The sequence below is a fragment of the Sceloporus undulatus genome, chromosome 5 (assembly GCF_019175285.1).
Source record: "Sceloporus undulatus isolate JIND9_A2432 ecotype Alabama chromosome 5, SceUnd_v1.1, whole genome shotgun sequence".
NCBI lineage: Eukaryota > Metazoa > Chordata > Lepidosauria > Squamata > Phrynosomatidae > Sceloporus > Sceloporus undulatus.
Window position 1 is genome coordinate 174473815 of NC_056526.1, and position 16377 is coordinate 174490191.

The following is a 16377-nucleotide window of genomic DNA, read 5'->3' on the forward strand; positions in this document are numbered from 1 at the left end:
ATCAGTAGTGGGGTCCCACAGGGGCCACTCTATGAACATAATGCTGGACTTGACAGACCTTTAGTATGATTATTCATGGATGTTCTTACTAAGTAAATATTTAGACAATGATAGAGGAATATAAACAGCACATAGCAAGGACAAAAAAAGCTTGCCTGTTTAAATATGAATTGAGATTACTGAGTGTTGTTCATTTTGGGTTGGAGTCAAGAAGAAATATCATTCAAACGTAAACTAGGGAATTAAAATAAAATAGCATAAAGGGTTTGAGCCAGTGTGGTGTAGTGAGATCAGGGTTTGAATCCTCACTGAACCATGAAAAGCCATTGGGTGACCTATGGCCAGTCACACACTCTCATTCCCGAAACCCCCCATGATAGGTTCACCTTTGGCTTGCCATAAGTCAGAAATTACTTGAAGGTACACAACAACAACAGCAACACAATGAAGTTACTTGCATGTGAGAAGCAGTAAAAATATCAATCCATTTTTCAACTCTGCCAACTCTGGACTTAGGATCAGCACTTTGTGCCGGCCTGTAGGCGCGGTGAGGGCTGAGTGTCCAGACACTCTGAGCCCTCACTGCACTGCTTGGGCACCATATTGGAACACACCCATCTACATGGTACACACCATGATGATGCTCATCATGTGCAGCACCTAAACGGCACTGCGCACATCATGATGTGTGAGCATGCCTATCGCACCCCTTCCAGGATACAAAAATAAGCCTCTTTTCAGGGCTTCTTTTTGCTCTTTCCAGAGGCCGCAGCATGAGTTTGCTGCGCCCCACACTTATATTAGGATTGCTTGGGCTTTTCTGCTCTTAGTATCACTATTACCCCATCTCATGAAAAATGTTCAAAAGGAATGATCAGTTTTACAAGGAACACCAAACTATGTCATATAGGCTAACTACTCTCTTACAGTAGCCAGGGTCCTATACAGTACTTATAATGCCACATCTTACTTGAATTGTCTTCCTGCTTATTCCAGGCACCTCTATAAAACACTGTCTAGCCACATTTTAGGTCTAGGTGGTGGTGGTGGTGGTTGGAAAAAGAAAATACCTCAATTTGTAGCTTCCAAAGTGGCCTTGACCAAATCATTGGGGTTTTTTTTCCCAGAAAATGATTGAAAGAATACATACAAGAACAGACAAATCTTTATTGCTAGAAAAGTGACATATGTTCTACACTGAAATAAGCCCCTTTCAGGAGTTTCGAAGTATGGAAGGGAAACAAGCATGTATGCACTGTCATTCTTTTCCCATATTCCCATACAGGAAGTTTTGCAGTGAGATAGGCATGTGTCTTGCTGAATGCAATTACAATCCTCCACCCAATTAGGGAACATGGCCAGAATGACCAAATTTCTCGATCACACTATGCATTGAGAAACCTAGCATCCCTGGAATCTATAAACTTCACTTCCACATAAGTCCCATCTCTCATAGTGATGAGTGTTTTTGAAGTAAATAATAAACAATAAGTACAAGAAAAGAGAAGCTGTAAAATATGGAGCAGTACAGCTTGGAGACATCAGTGCTTCATCTATTTTACAAGAGTAAATGCTGAAATAAACAGGAGTGCATTTTATTTCTCCTGTTACATTTGTTTTGCTCTTTTTCTTATTTTATTTTCTGCAGTGCCAGTAAAACACAAAGGGGTTACTCCTGGGGGTCAACCGCTTTGTTTTTCTTGTTCCTTTGTCGGTGGGCTTGTTAGACTTGTTATTTTAGAGGTGTAATAGTTTGTATTTCAGCAGCATGGAGGGAAGCACATCACTCCAAAAAGCAAATGTCAAAAAAACACATACCAACCCAAATGTCAAATGCCAACCAACAGATGTCAACACACTATGGCATTTTCCATTCAAATGTTCACTACTGCATAAACTCTCACTATTACATAGCAAAAAGCCAAGTCAGAATCCCTCAGCAGATCATGTTGAATCACCCAAAAGCCATTTGGCACAGACAAAACCATGATCTGGCAACAGTTAGCTTGTTGCTTTCCAAGTACCTGCCATAGGCAGCATATTGTGTAGAAGCCATCTGCTACCTGTGGGAAGCCTGGTTAGTATGATAGTAGAGGATGGCAGGTCCCAAAGTGTACGTGATCACTTGTTTCTCTGGCATTATGTTCCAATCTCAGGATGTGTTAGAGAAATGTCAAGATTATTTATCCAGACCAAAATTCCCTAAAATTCTATCCACTGCATTTCCCCTTTGTTCCTCCTAAATGGACATGTGACTTAGCTCTCCATTTTATTCAAGATTATATTTAACACTATATGAAAAAGAAACAAAAAATAATAATTCTTGTAGTCTCTAGCTTCAGTATAGTAGGTTTTCCTTGCCTTGTTCCTAGGCAGAAGCTCATTGCATGTTGTATGGGGATGTGTAATTGTTTCTTTTGAAAGTAATGTGGAATTTAGGAGGAGAAAGGGACAACATAATGCCATCCCAACAGCACAGAATAAGCCATCCTGCACCTTTTAGAGAGAAGAAGGAAACTCAGCATGGAAATACATTTAACTCTGCAACAAACCATATACCTTTAATCCATCAGGTGAAGGAATGTCTAAGTAAGCTGCTGATATTTGAAAAAAAGTTTTGTCATGATGTGCACCATTATCACCAGATAGTACTAAAGAAAATTTAGTTTACTAAACACTCTGGGAAATGAAGCTCTAATCTGAACCAAGGATTGGTTCTGTATAACTCCCTAAATATAAAACAGAGATAATAGTAACCTACTTATCTATGTTGTTGGATCAACAAACAAGGCACTAAGATACATGACAATACCTTTGTAATACAATTTATCAACACCTAAACTAGAGCAATAGACTGTTCTGTTATCTACTTTGAGACAATTCTCTGCTGGCACTTTCCAACACATAAAAACGATGTAATATATATATATATATATACACACACACACACACACACACACACACACACACCTATATATCTTTTAGATGTCTGCCTGGTTTAAGTATATGATTATATGAACTGTGCAATGATATGCTCTATTAATATGGCAACAGCTTCCCTAATATGCATGACAATATTTATCGAACATTGATCAATAGAATATACACTGCTTCTGAAAAATAAAAAATCAATTACTGTATTAATAATCTCAAACAGAATAATTACTCTGACAGCCTTAAAGGTAACAGTAAAGGTAGTCCCTTGACATAAATGTCTAGTCGCAAGTGATTGTAGGGGGCGAAGAGCTAGTGTTGTCTAAGGACTGCTCTGGTGCTCATGTGGCCAGCATGACTGCACTGAATGCTGTTACCTTCCCACTGATAAGTGGTACCTATTTATCTACTTGCATTTGCATGCTTTTGAACTGCTAGGTTGGCAGAAGCTGGGACCAGTGACAGGAGCTCATCCCATCATTCAGCACCCGGGCCTCAAACTGCCAACCTGCCGATCTTGCAATCAACAGAGTCAGGGTCTTAACCACTTGAGCCACTGCATCCCTCTGACAGCCTTAGTCAAACTTTAATGTTAAATATAGATCAAGGCTCAGCACCTATCTACAGATATTTACTTAGCAGTCATTGGCTTTAGCTTCAAATGTAAATATGTATGTTTGCTTGTGCCATTAAGTGAACATACATATTATTCCAATATCAAGCCAGAAGTTTCATTCCAGATTTAGTTCTATTTATAATTAAATATCAATAGATTCTGCTTTGGTCAGGCCCCACCTGGAATACTGTGTCCAATTCTGAGCACCACAATTAAAAAAAGATATGGAGAAACTGGAGCGTGTCCAAAGGAGAAGGGTCTGGAAACCATGCCCTATGAGGAACAACTTAGGGAACTTGGGATGTTTAGCCTGGAGAAGAGAAGGTTAAGAGGTGATATGATAGCCCTGTTTAAGTATTTGAAGGGATGTCATAGTGAGAAGGGAGCAAGCTTGTTTTCTGCTGTTCCACAGACCAGGACCCAGAACAAGCCACAGGAAAAGAGATTGCACCTCAACATTAGGAGGAACTTCCTGACAGTAAGGGCTGTTTGACAGTGGAACACACTCCCTTGGAGTGTGGTGGAGTCGCCTTCTTTGGAGGTCTTTAAACAGAGGCTGGATGGCCATCTGTCAGGGATGCTTTGATTGAGATTTCCTGCATGGCAGGGATGGATGGTCCTTGTGGTCTCTTCCAACTCTATGATTCTATGATTCTATGAATTTAAGTCAGTTAGGACTAACTTAAGTCTGATTTCATTGTCGGTTCTGAATATGATTAAAGCTGGAACCAATCCATCATATTTTTCAACAAGTTAGTTCGGAAGTTCAGGCAAACATTGAAAAATCATGGAAGGACAAATTAAAGTGAAGTACACATAACCCTAAATGTTTTCTGTGGTCTTCTGCTCATGGCTTGAATCAATGAATTGTACTGGTTGCTTTCCTGGGTAATGATAATTTCTTTTTCCCCTTGCAATTCGGAGGATAAGTTAAACAAATAAGTGAAAATCTACTAGCTCAACTGTCATATTTTAAATACTACTTTGGACTCATTTTTACATCCAGACACTTCCAGTATATTCCTTATTCCATTCATTGTTGTCATTGATGTGTGCCTTCCAGTCATTTACAATGTACAGCCACCCTATCATGGGGTTTTCTGGCAATGAGAATGTGTGACTTGCCAAAGGTCACCTAGTGGGTTTCCATGGCTGAGTGGGGACTCAGATCCTGGTCTCTGGAGTCATAGTCCAACACTCAAACCACTACACCATGCTGGTTCATTCATTAGACATATGTAAATTATGTTGTCTAATAATTAATTTTTGTACTCAGGTCTCTGTATCATCTGTTAGAAGAACCTTCTGGGATTAGTTAGCTCAATTAAATACTCTCAGGGCATATTTCTCCAACAAAGTACTAATGTTTCTTTTATTGAGCAGTAAAAAAAAGGAGCACAAACAATCCAGAAACTCATCTTTTAAAAGCAATAGCACTGTAGGATGGGTACTTTAATTCCCTTTTGCTTTGCAACAGTTTTGTGCATATGTATGTGTCTGTCTATCAATCTATATCAAAATAACTAGCATTGAAACATTTGTATAGAATAAAATATTTTCAAAATAAAATTATAGCCATACTTTCAAAAAACGTTTCTTCATCATTCGTTGGTAAAGGAATGGACAGTAAAATCTTATGCATTCTTATTTGAAAGTAAGTCGACTGTATTCATTGGGACAACATCCCTACTTAAGATTGCAACTTAAGATTGTGCTAAACCTTTAATGAAAATTAAATCCAAAGAAATGTAGAAAAATATATTCTCTACTAGCCTCCAAGGGCCAACTGTCAAATGGAAGGATATTGTTATTAGTACTTCAGAAAGTTCTAACTTGCTCTTTTTAGTTTAGTTGAAAAGAAAAAAAAAACAGCATCTTTGTCCTTTAATTTAAAAAAAAAGTTTTCTTCCAGCAATAGTTTGGCTCTTTTTTTTTTTTTTACTCTTATAATTCAATATAGATGTGGAAAGGGCTACAGCAATTGATAGGATGGTACTTCTGATGTGACTAAAAAGTGAATTGCAACATCTGGAATGTGATTTTTGACATCATGGAAGCAACAGATATTTATCCAGCAGTTTTACTGTTATCTAACGATGCCAAACAATTCTTATTTCTCTGTGGTAATTATCTGTGATACATGAACAAAAATAACAAAAGCATACTAGCACCCAATCACCAATATGATAGAATATTCTCCTTCTTCTTTTCCCTATACCAATCCCCTGCAGTACTTTTGTTGCCCAAATGTTTTTCCAGCAGTTCAAAGCAGGTTTTAGAGTCTGCAGTGTGCTATAGTTAAAGGAAGCAATTCTGTTCATAGAACTAGCCTACTGAATCTTGGCTTCTGATTACTAAAGATCAGAAAACCCATTCTGAGTGACAGCATAAATCACTGATGATTATCAGTCCATGTTTTACAGTACAAGAGCAAAACAGGGGACTTTGCTTTAACTTGGATCTTCATATATAATTTATTGGATTCACATCCAGTTTGTAGGAAGTCCCTAATTCATATCTGACAATGTAAACTCTGTCAGCATACATGTTAAATTTAAAATGACACATTTGTCTATCTGGTATAAAAATATATGGGTTATGCTCATTTGGAGGGGGGGGAGATCTCATATTTTATGGAGGAAAGGAAAAATTAAAACATTTTATTTAAGTTGATTCACTTTTATTCAATATGCTGATGAAAACACAGACATTAGAGGAATATATTTGTATCTTGGACAAATTATTATAATCTTATAATTTATATGAAAGTGGGAGGTATGAACAAGAACAGTTTTACATCATTCTTTTCCTTCTTTTGCCTTTGTTGTAATATTAATTTCTGAATGAGGCAACGAGGGAAGTGGTTGCTGTTGTTTTTGTTTGATGCAATGTTTTAAAATTTGATAAATAAGGTTACTTTAAAAAATTACCCATCAGTTCTACTATCCCTAGTCATAGTCTTAGCAAACTGCAAAGCATAGGATTGCTTTGGGATTTCTCCAAAAACCTCAAACGGGAGCATGGATAAGTCACACTTCTTTCCCCCATATTCATGTGCTAAACTTGAAAATCACAAATATATTTTTCTCACATTGTGATTTATGTTCTGCACATTACAAGAGAATTGGCAAACCACATTTCAGAAAAAGAAAGTGTTAATTATTCACAAGCTGTGTGAGTTACTCACTGTGGTCACATATTGCATATATCTCAACACTGCACAATATGTCTGCATGCAGCCTATGCTAGGCTAAGCCATACCCCCCCACCCATTATTATTATTTTTTACTGAATATACTCTGAAGCTCCCTGTTCAACCATTTTGTACTGTATAGGGAACAGGTAATCTACAACCCTATAGCGATACGCAAAATTACAGCAGCACTGAAACTTCCAGTGAACTCCAGCAAATCTCAGCACTGATGTTATCATTTTACATCTCACTGCAGTGACATAGCCAGATACTTTGGTGATCCTGTCCACTTCTGCACAAAGCATGGGATGGCTGTGCAGGGGACTTCAGGGGTTGTTCACTAAGTTTTGGGGAAAGATTTGGGCACTGTGGAGAGAGGAAGACAATATCAATCCCTGCAGAGCCCCTAAAAGGATGTGTGCACATATGAAGAAAATTTGTACATGCATACATCCATAACAGGATGCCAGCCAATAAGAGTCAATTACTTGCAAGAAGAGCAATAATAGTTCAGACCAAATATGTTTTCAGTCTGCAAATTTGTTCAGACAGCCTCCAAACAGTTGCTGATGAGGAACCCACAAGCAGGATGTGAGTTCAACAACAGTCTTCCACTCATGTTTTTCAACTGAAATATAAAAATATAACATCTCTAGCAATAGAGAGAGTAAAAGTCCATCATGACATGTTCATGCTTTATGTATAACTTCTGGACAACATGTGAAACAATTATTATTTAAATCAATAATAATTATAATGCAACAAAGAAATACAGAAACCTGACTTTTTCCCTCTTCACTTGGTCAGAGAACATAAGCCAGAACATTTTCTTCTTGAACAGCTGAAAGTAAAAATTGCTGAAACACATGGCCAAAAATATTTTTAAAGGTGTTGGACCTACAGGGATGCAAGGAATTTCAAGACTTGTAGGGACCTCTGCCTATTTTTCTTTGACCACAACTTTTGCCATGGCATGAAAATAGATTAATGGTGTACAACAGAGTTCTATTGAATTTGTATCACCACAGGCCATTTTCCTATTTCTATGTACTGCAATAAAATAAAATAAAATAAAAATAAAAACAGGTTGTGTGACCTCTTTGAATGAAAGATGATAGTGTTGCCCTGTACATCATGTCAAGAAATCCTACTGCTTATAATAATAACTTTCAGGTAGGACTATTATTAGCTTTGGCTTGGTGGATAGGGATAGATCCAAAAAAAAAAAAAAGGGGGGGGGGAACCCATACAAGAATCCTTGTAATCATTCTTTTTCCTTTGACATGGGTGGTAATGGGTGTCTACACCTGCTGTCCAGAAAAAGAAAAAAAGAACACCTAAAGAATAAAACATGAATATCATCACAACAGGAGATTTTCCTCTGTAATCTTTCACACCATTTTAACTAACTTTAAGGTATATTTTGCCTTTTTCAGTGTAACAGGAAAAACTGGGGAAAAAATAAACTACTAGGTTTAAGACATCCCTTCCCCTAGATCAAAGCAGGTCTAGTGATGAAAAAAGCAAACATTTTTAAAAAGTCATTTAAATCAATCATAAATTGAACTTCCATTCTGTACAGAGGTATGCCTCAGTTCATAGAGTAGATGTGTTCTTTTAACAGAAAAATTGGAACCAGAAGCAGAAAAAACAAGGAAAGAATAGGGATTGCATCCTCTTCCACAGCAAAGAAGAGCAGTTCAGTATTTCAGCCAACTTTTTATTCAAAACTAACAATAGGAATATATAAAGTGGAACAATCAGGTCTCAATTCACCACATATGTCTCTCCATATTCATTTAAACTTATACTATACTGAAAATGTTGTTTTGGAATGACAGCCTTTCCTTCACTGTGCAGAAGCTACCTGTCAGATAGTATATATGCTGCTAAGGGAGATGTGGAAGCTCCCTGAGGTTTTTGATTAGTGTGCTGAAGGCCCTTCAAATTCATCTCACCAGTTTGTTTCAAGATGGGGAAAAACCCAGGCCTTTTGTGAGGGCAACAGTCCTTCAAGATTAATTTCCCTTCTCTCTTAGCTACTCTCATTCTCCTTCTAACATTTGTTTCTTGTCTTCTAAAGCATGGCTGCATGTTGCTCATCCCTGCTTAAGGTGAAACACATGACTTTCCATCAAAATTGGGCTCTCTAATCAAAGTCCTCAAAAAAACACAATTTAAAAGCCAATATGTCTTTAAAGTACACTTTAAACACTCGTCAAGTCATATGGGTTCATCAGTTTTGTACAATTGTTGCCAGCATATTCCTTCTTACTAAACATGGGAAAAGAAAGAAAAGAAAAGAATGACTAGATTCTTAGAAGATATAGTCTTACCTTGCGGATACCTCTGCTCAATTCTTCACCATAGTTGGTCCCCAGGATTTCAAAAAGAACATTTGGATTCCCACCATTTTCTGCAAACTCTAGTTCTCCAGTCAGGCCATTCACTCCACCCTGGATACATGGGCAAAATATGAGACACACAATTGAGACACAGCTATGCATTCATTTAAGCAAATAATATATTCACAGTCATTGCCAATCTTATGAAGTTTGAAACAGCACATAATCTTTAACTTATAAAACCAATGAAACAGAAACATACATTAGAAGTCATCTTTAAGAAATTAAAAACTAGTTATGATAATTGTAACTCATTGGTAAAGTATGAGCTGAGATCATGGTAGGGTTAATAACGGCTAAGCCTGATAGATGAAAGCAATCCACACTGCAAACAAGACAGTTTAGCACCTTTGCTCTGGTCAATATAATCTAAAATAAGAGGAGAGCATGTATCAGTCTGTCTCTGCCACAACTCTAAAATGATGAAATATAGAATCTTAAAACTTGATGTGCATGCTAAGAGAATGTATACTGTGAGGTTATTTTATATAAAAAGATTGATTTTAATTAATTAAAATGTAGCTTGGGGTATCACATTTATTCATTAGATGAATCATACAGAGTTACTATATCACTTAGAGGCAGATATCAGACTTCTGGAGTAGGAGGGCAGCTAAGGGATACTCAAATGCAGCAACTCTTGAGACTTGGTCTAAATCTTGCAGCTGGATTGGAACTGGGAGTATAAAAGCTTCATTTCTTATCTTTCTACTGCTACAATAAAACAGATCTTACTGCTGTGTAATCTAGTTTCCCTGTGAAAGACTCCAAGTATTGGAGGGTATTTACAGCTAGATAACACATGTGTTTTTGGATGCTCATACACAAAGAGGGAGAGGGACAATTTTTGCTACTGGGTGAAGAGTGTGCTCCTGTCTTCTTCCATAGCTGGATGGGTTTTTAATTTTATAAACTACATTGGGAAGTGAAGATTAGTGTGTGTTAGAGAGAGAGAAAGATGAATGGAGTAAAGGTTCATTCTTGAAGTCACTTTGTCTTTCAAGCTGCAATTCATCCCACATCTGGAAGACCACATGATTCTTACCATTGTTCTACAGCAACATATGAGAGAGCTGATCAGGAATAACAGGCATGAACAAATAATTCCCCTGTATAGCAAGTGAATATGCCCCATGCTCACACCCCATATTATTCAATGGTGGCACAATGGTGGGACATACTGACATTGACATGTATTTGTTGCTACTCACTGAATAATATGGGGGTTGAGTGTTCATATTTTTTCCTATCCACAGGTGGTGTTGGGTGGATTTGTTTAAATTTTTAAATATTGACACACCCAGGCATGTAATACCTTATCTACAATCAGATTCAAAGTTTCCAGAGGACCCTAACATATGCTTTTGAATCAGAGTTGTTACAGTTTTAAATGTCTTTGGTGAAATACATAAAGGGACCATACAAGGTAGTCTTCAGTAAGGTTCTGAATATATAGAAACAACTATAGGATATTTGAAAAGGTAGAGGTGCTCAAGATAGACACTGCATAAATGAAATTATTGTGTTCTTATTACCTGTCAGTGTCTTCCCTATCAAATTTGGTCCATTTACAAACCAAAACATATTTTTTTCTAACCTGAAGCGAATTGGCAAGTAGAAAAACCAAGTTTTGCCTTTTCTGCTTCATAAATCATCACCATCCATCACTGACAATAAAAACTGAAATCAGAATTTAGCTGTCAGATCTGTAGATGATGCATGAGACGAGGGAAAACAGCATTCATGGTTCCCTTTTCCGCAGGGCAGATGAAAGTGTGTATGTGTGTGCATGTGTTTTGTCAGTAACCTAAACAAATGTGACTGGGAAGACCTGGGGGGCAGCTAGATGCAATAACATGGCATCATTTTTCTTTAGCTCGTATTGTTGCTATCAGCCTTACTTTAATAATTTACATAGATTACAAATGGAAATTGATATTTTTCTAACACTACCATTATTTCATATTACCGCCCCATTTGCCGTGTTTTTGAAGTGTCTTTACCGACTAATGGGAAAATTGTCAGAAGCCTGAGTAATGGAAATAATTTTTTCTCCTCCTCCCCAGAAGCAAAAAATATCTTGATGGATGCCGATTAAAAAAATGTTGAAGTTAGTAATGGTTCCTGAGAATTTTGGATGTATGTGTGTCTTTATTTTGGCTCAGACATGTTTCTGTGATAGACATTACTTTTACACTTCTTTTTTCTGGACTTGCATTCAATTTAAAGAGGATGTCACCTGAGTTGGCCCCTTCTCTTAGCAGTTGCATTCAAGGGGCCCTTTCACACTGTAGAATTATAGTGCTATGATTCCACTTTAACAGCCATGGCAACATCCTATGGAATCCTGGGACTTGCAGTCTTTAGGGAAGAGTATTTAGAATTCTCAGACAGAGAGATCCAGTCCCTTACCAAATTACCAATCCCCGGATTCCTCTGGATGTTGCTGTCAGCGCAACTGCTGGTGTCCAACAACCCTTGTCAGCAACTCAAACAAGTCCTGGGGTTAAATCAGACCCTTGGAGCAGAGCTGGCAACTTTCCAAGAAGCCAAAGTGTGGCTCCCAGAGTCCAATTGGGATGACAGCAACTGGATGTCTTCCAGGAACTGCAGCAATGCAGGAACCTCCAGGGACACACAGCAAACCGATGCTGTAGCTTCTTCTGATAAACCACCAGAGAAACAAAAGTCCCCAAAGTGTTCTTTATTCACAGTGCTGTAATACAATACTAGATCTCCAAAACTTACCAATCCAAACTCCTACTTCAAACCCACACCACACCCTTGCAACCCCTGAGCTTATATAGTCTCCAGACCATGTGGTCTCTCAAACCCAGTGAGTTCAGGTGTGTAGCCATGTCATGTGTCTCCTGTGCAATCCAGACACATGTTTCATCATCCATGGCTACGTGCACTTGGATATTGAAGTGTCCTTGGCCCAATGAGCATCAGCTGTGGATGATCAGCCTTGCCACTGTGCTGAATGCTCATGGCCAAACACACACACACACACACACACACACATCAAGCATTTCTCTGTGTGCTGTGTTTTAACCCTTCAAATCCTGACATTGGTTAAAACAGAATATAGTGCTGTAAGTCTGTAGTGTGAAAGGGTTTATCAGGAACAAGTCCACCTAGATTTGCCATAGAATATGCAGATGAAAACAAACAAACAAACAAACAAAAAGATCAACTTTCAATGTTAAATGAAAAGTTGATCTTTTTTCTTTCTTTCTATAAGAGTACTTTGGAGTTTAAAAATCCAACAGCATACTTATGCTGGAAGAAGGTTGGTGTTTTCCCCAGCTCTCTTATGTAAGCTGCATTTCCTCCACACTGTAAATGAGAGCCCAGGCATTGACACCTTTCCTTGGACACCATCTGGCTTGTACTACACAGCTGGGAAGGGAGACACCTTTGTTCACATGCCCTCCAGTTAACCCACTAGAAGGATGGCAAATGCTGCTCCTTTCTGTGGCTGTGTAATTCAGGTTGGACAGTATCTGAATGTACTCCTACAGTCAATCAATGTATGGGATGATGGGTCAGAGTGGGAGTGCCATGCAACAGTTAGGAAAAAGGTATTGTGTACCAGTCTACTGGGTATCTCCTAATGTAATGTCTTAAAACTACCTATACTAGTGTAACCCATAGTTAGATCAGTGTAAGTTCAGTGGGCCCTTGGTATCCACTGGGGTTTGTTTCCATGAGCCTCCAGGGATACAGAAATCTATGGATGCTCAAGTCTCATTAAATACAATGACATAGTAAAAATATGCTGAAGAGCAGGAATAAACACTCTAAATAAATAAATAAATAAATGTTCCTTATAGAAAATGCAAAATCAAGCTTTTATTTTTGGAATTTATGTTTTTTGGAATATGTTCGAATGTGGATGCTTCCATCTGTGAATAAATAATCTGTAATTGTACTGTAATCAGGCGAATTCTAGCCATTATTTTACCAGTCTGATTAAAATTGTTGGTTAATTACTAGAACTAGGAATGTTACTTCTCAAAAGTAAATATTTATGGCCCTCATTATTCTGATGATCCAGCAGGTTACTTGGTGCTGTTACTATAATTCAGAAAGATAACTTGCTGAGTGATTCATTACTAATTTGCCATTACTGTTACTGCTGGGGCACCAGAAAATACAAATTTCTGCCCCAAGTGATCAATTCAATTATTTGCATCACCACATCTGTTGTGCATGTTATCATGTTCAAATCCCAGCTTCCCATAAAGTTCATTTGGTCATCTTGAGCCAACTTCACAGAACTTTGGTTAGGAAAAATGTGTGTGAGAGTGAAGGTATAAACATCTTTATCTCAAGGAGATAAAAGGGATGAAATTTGTTAAAATATTTATCACTGGGAAAATAAGTCACAGTGAAACTGATGCATTCCAATGGTCTTTTAGAATATCTCCCTTAGGGTACAATCTACACATTTACCTAGGAATAAGCCCCTCGGAATTTGTTGAGGCTTACTTCTTGCTAGATACATATACGATTGCATTGCTAATCTAAATTGAACATTACTTTGCAGACAGTTGTCTCCCACCAATTCAGGTATACACATAGTCCCCACCTCTATCTCTTTCTCAAAGACACATACAAATAGGCACACACTCCTCTCTGTTCCTCTCTCACACAAATACCAGTTCGTTACAGAGCAATGCCGCATGTGTGAATGAGGCCCAAGACTACCTGGGAAAAGATAGATTGTAGTTAAAATAATGCTCAAGAATTAGAATTCGATGTGGGAGAGATAAGTCACTTTTTAAAGCTGTGCAATAGGTCCCCCCTCTTTCTCCCTGAGTGTGTGTGTGTATGTGGGGCAGAGGCTTTGTATCAGAACTGAGCGAGAGGGTGTGTGTGTGTTTTTTTATGAGTGAAATAAAAGTTTTGCGTTGGAATTGGGGAAGTGTGAAAGAGGAATCTGTGTGCGTGCGTGCAAGTGTGTGTTTGCGTGAGGCAGAGGCTTTGTATTCAAACTTAGTGAGTGAAAGATGGAGGGATATGTTTTATACAAGGCAGAGACTTTGCATCTGAACTTAGTGAGTGAGCAAAGTGGGGGGGGCGTTAAGGCATTAAAATATATAGCTGTAGCAGTGTTGCAGCAAATGAACATTACATGTTTGCCGACTGAAATCATGCTTACTGTCCGCCCCAACCAAAATTTGGAGAAAAGTGATACTGCATGACAGGAGAGTTAATGGAGAACATTATCGGATTATTTCTGTAAGTGAAAACAGATGTTTTTACAACTGTCTCCCATTCTATAATGTTAAAACAGTGATGAAGTGATGTTGGAGGTGCCAACCAAAGGCACTATTATCCTGGCACTATTCTGCTTTACTGCCCCTGTGTGATAAGCCTTTTATTAGATAATGCAATCATTTCACATCTGATTATGGGGGCATAGATATATTTCTGATTCCACATGACATCCACCAGACTGAGGGGTGAAGGCTGCAATGATAGGTGCACCCTGCACTATGATAGTGACTGTAAGTGGCTGTGGTTTAGTTCCGAAACCTTATCTATTATGCTATACTAAACCACAGAAAGGTTTGCAGACTGTTATCTGCAACCCAATACTAAAAAAAGTTTCCTTCCCTAAAGAGACAAGACTGTAGTTTCATCAGCTTTGAGAGATGAAATTTCTGCATTCATATTACTGCTGCTTTGGAAGGCTAACTCATACTTGCCATACAACTGTTGGAGGCACTGTTATGTTTGTTCCTTCTTGGTTATCTAGCAGTGCTGTACAAAAAATTCTTTATCTCAGGAAGCAGATAATCCTCCATGGTTTGTTACAGACTGCCAAAATAAAGCTGCTTGGGGTCTCTTTGGAGGTATGCTATTTAAATGATGCATGGGTCCTAAGAGTCCGGAAGTTGCGCCAAAACCACACTCCATTCCTAAGCACTTGAGGGCAGCTTTGGTGCAGCTTCTGGATTCTTAGGATGCATGCATCATTTAAACAGCATACCTCCAAAGAGACCCAAAGCAGCTTTATTTTGGAAGTCTGTAACAGGCCCATGTGTTGCAGGACTTCAGTTCCCATCAACCTTCACCACTGGTTATATGGGTAGTGCTGATGGGGGGCTGCAGTCCAGCAACATCTGGAAGGCCACATATTTCTCCACCTCTGCTATTTGTTCAGTCTTGGTAAATCATATGTCTGCTGAAGGAAGACTGGCTGCTGACTTCCTTTAATCCATTGCACTACAATTACTCCAAGAGAGGTCTTTTCTCCCTCCCTAACACACACACACACACACACACACACACACACACACACTACAGATACACACTATTGCTTGTTCTCTCTACTCTTTGCCCAGAAGGCAGTGTACATCTGGAAGAATTTTATGAGGATGTGAAATAAATTGATATTTATAAGGGCAACATAATCCAAACAAGCTCTTCAGCTAAGAATATTAGGGATAAAATTTTCAGAACACTGGGGCCGGTGTATATCTATCTATTACTTTCAGAGGTGTGTTTGTGTAGGGGTCTATCTTTAGGGATTTTGTTTCTGAAACTAAGCTGTACTTAAATTTTGTTTGATAGATAAGACTGGCCTCTTAAGATGTCCAGGTGCATGGAAATTGAGGTGGCAGCAATAAAGGCTTCAACATACTATTTTTCTGGCTATTCTGAGCATAGCTTTTGTTGTGTCTCCTTAGTGGGTATAATCAATTTCTAATCTCTTTTCTGGTTTCCAACCATTACCTCTGGGCTTTTGGTTTTTTAATGTTTCTGCTTCCATTTTTAGCTCACAGAAAGCCTCCTGACTTTACCCCGCATAAACAATAGCAACTGGAAATTCTAGTGTTCAAAAAGAGCTTTTCTTGTTAGTATTGTGGCTGATTCTTCCTCAGTATTTGACACACAAAGAACATACAGCCTTTGCATTCCCTAGAAAGTACAACATATAATGTGTGGTTTCCAGTGGCAAATCATGGTGATAGTTTCCCTTTTGTTCTCCTACCAATTTGCTTCCAATCTGAATTCAAGGTGCTTATGATGACATGGCATGGGACCTCAATATTGAAGGAATGGCTCTTTCCAAGAATTGAGATCTTCAGGAAGGTTATTCCTCTGTGCCTCACCACTGGGCAAAACAAAGTGGGATCACATGGAAGAAGGCCTTTTCAGTTGTGGCACCCTGACTGTGTTTTGGCTTCTCCTTGGATATCCAAGTGATGCCAATG

The 16377-nt window shown here is 38.4% G+C and overlaps 1 protein-coding gene across 2 annotated transcripts in view; it reads right to left on the reverse strand.

Moving 5' to 3' along the window:
* The window catches only part of GRID2 (glutamate ionotropic receptor delta type subunit 2), an 845491-nt gene that overhangs the window by 323933 nt on the left and 505181 nt on the right, over window positions 1-16377 (reverse strand). For both annotated transcript variants that reach the window (XR_006104285.1, XM_042470711.1), the window contains exon 7: window positions 9080-9199. Coding sequence is in view for 1 of the 2 variants with exons in the window: in XM_042470711.1 (XP_042326645.1) it covers window positions 9080-9199 (120 nt within the window). In the remaining variant the exon portion in view is untranslated. The remainder of the gene's footprint in view (window positions 1-9079; window positions 9200-16377) is intronic.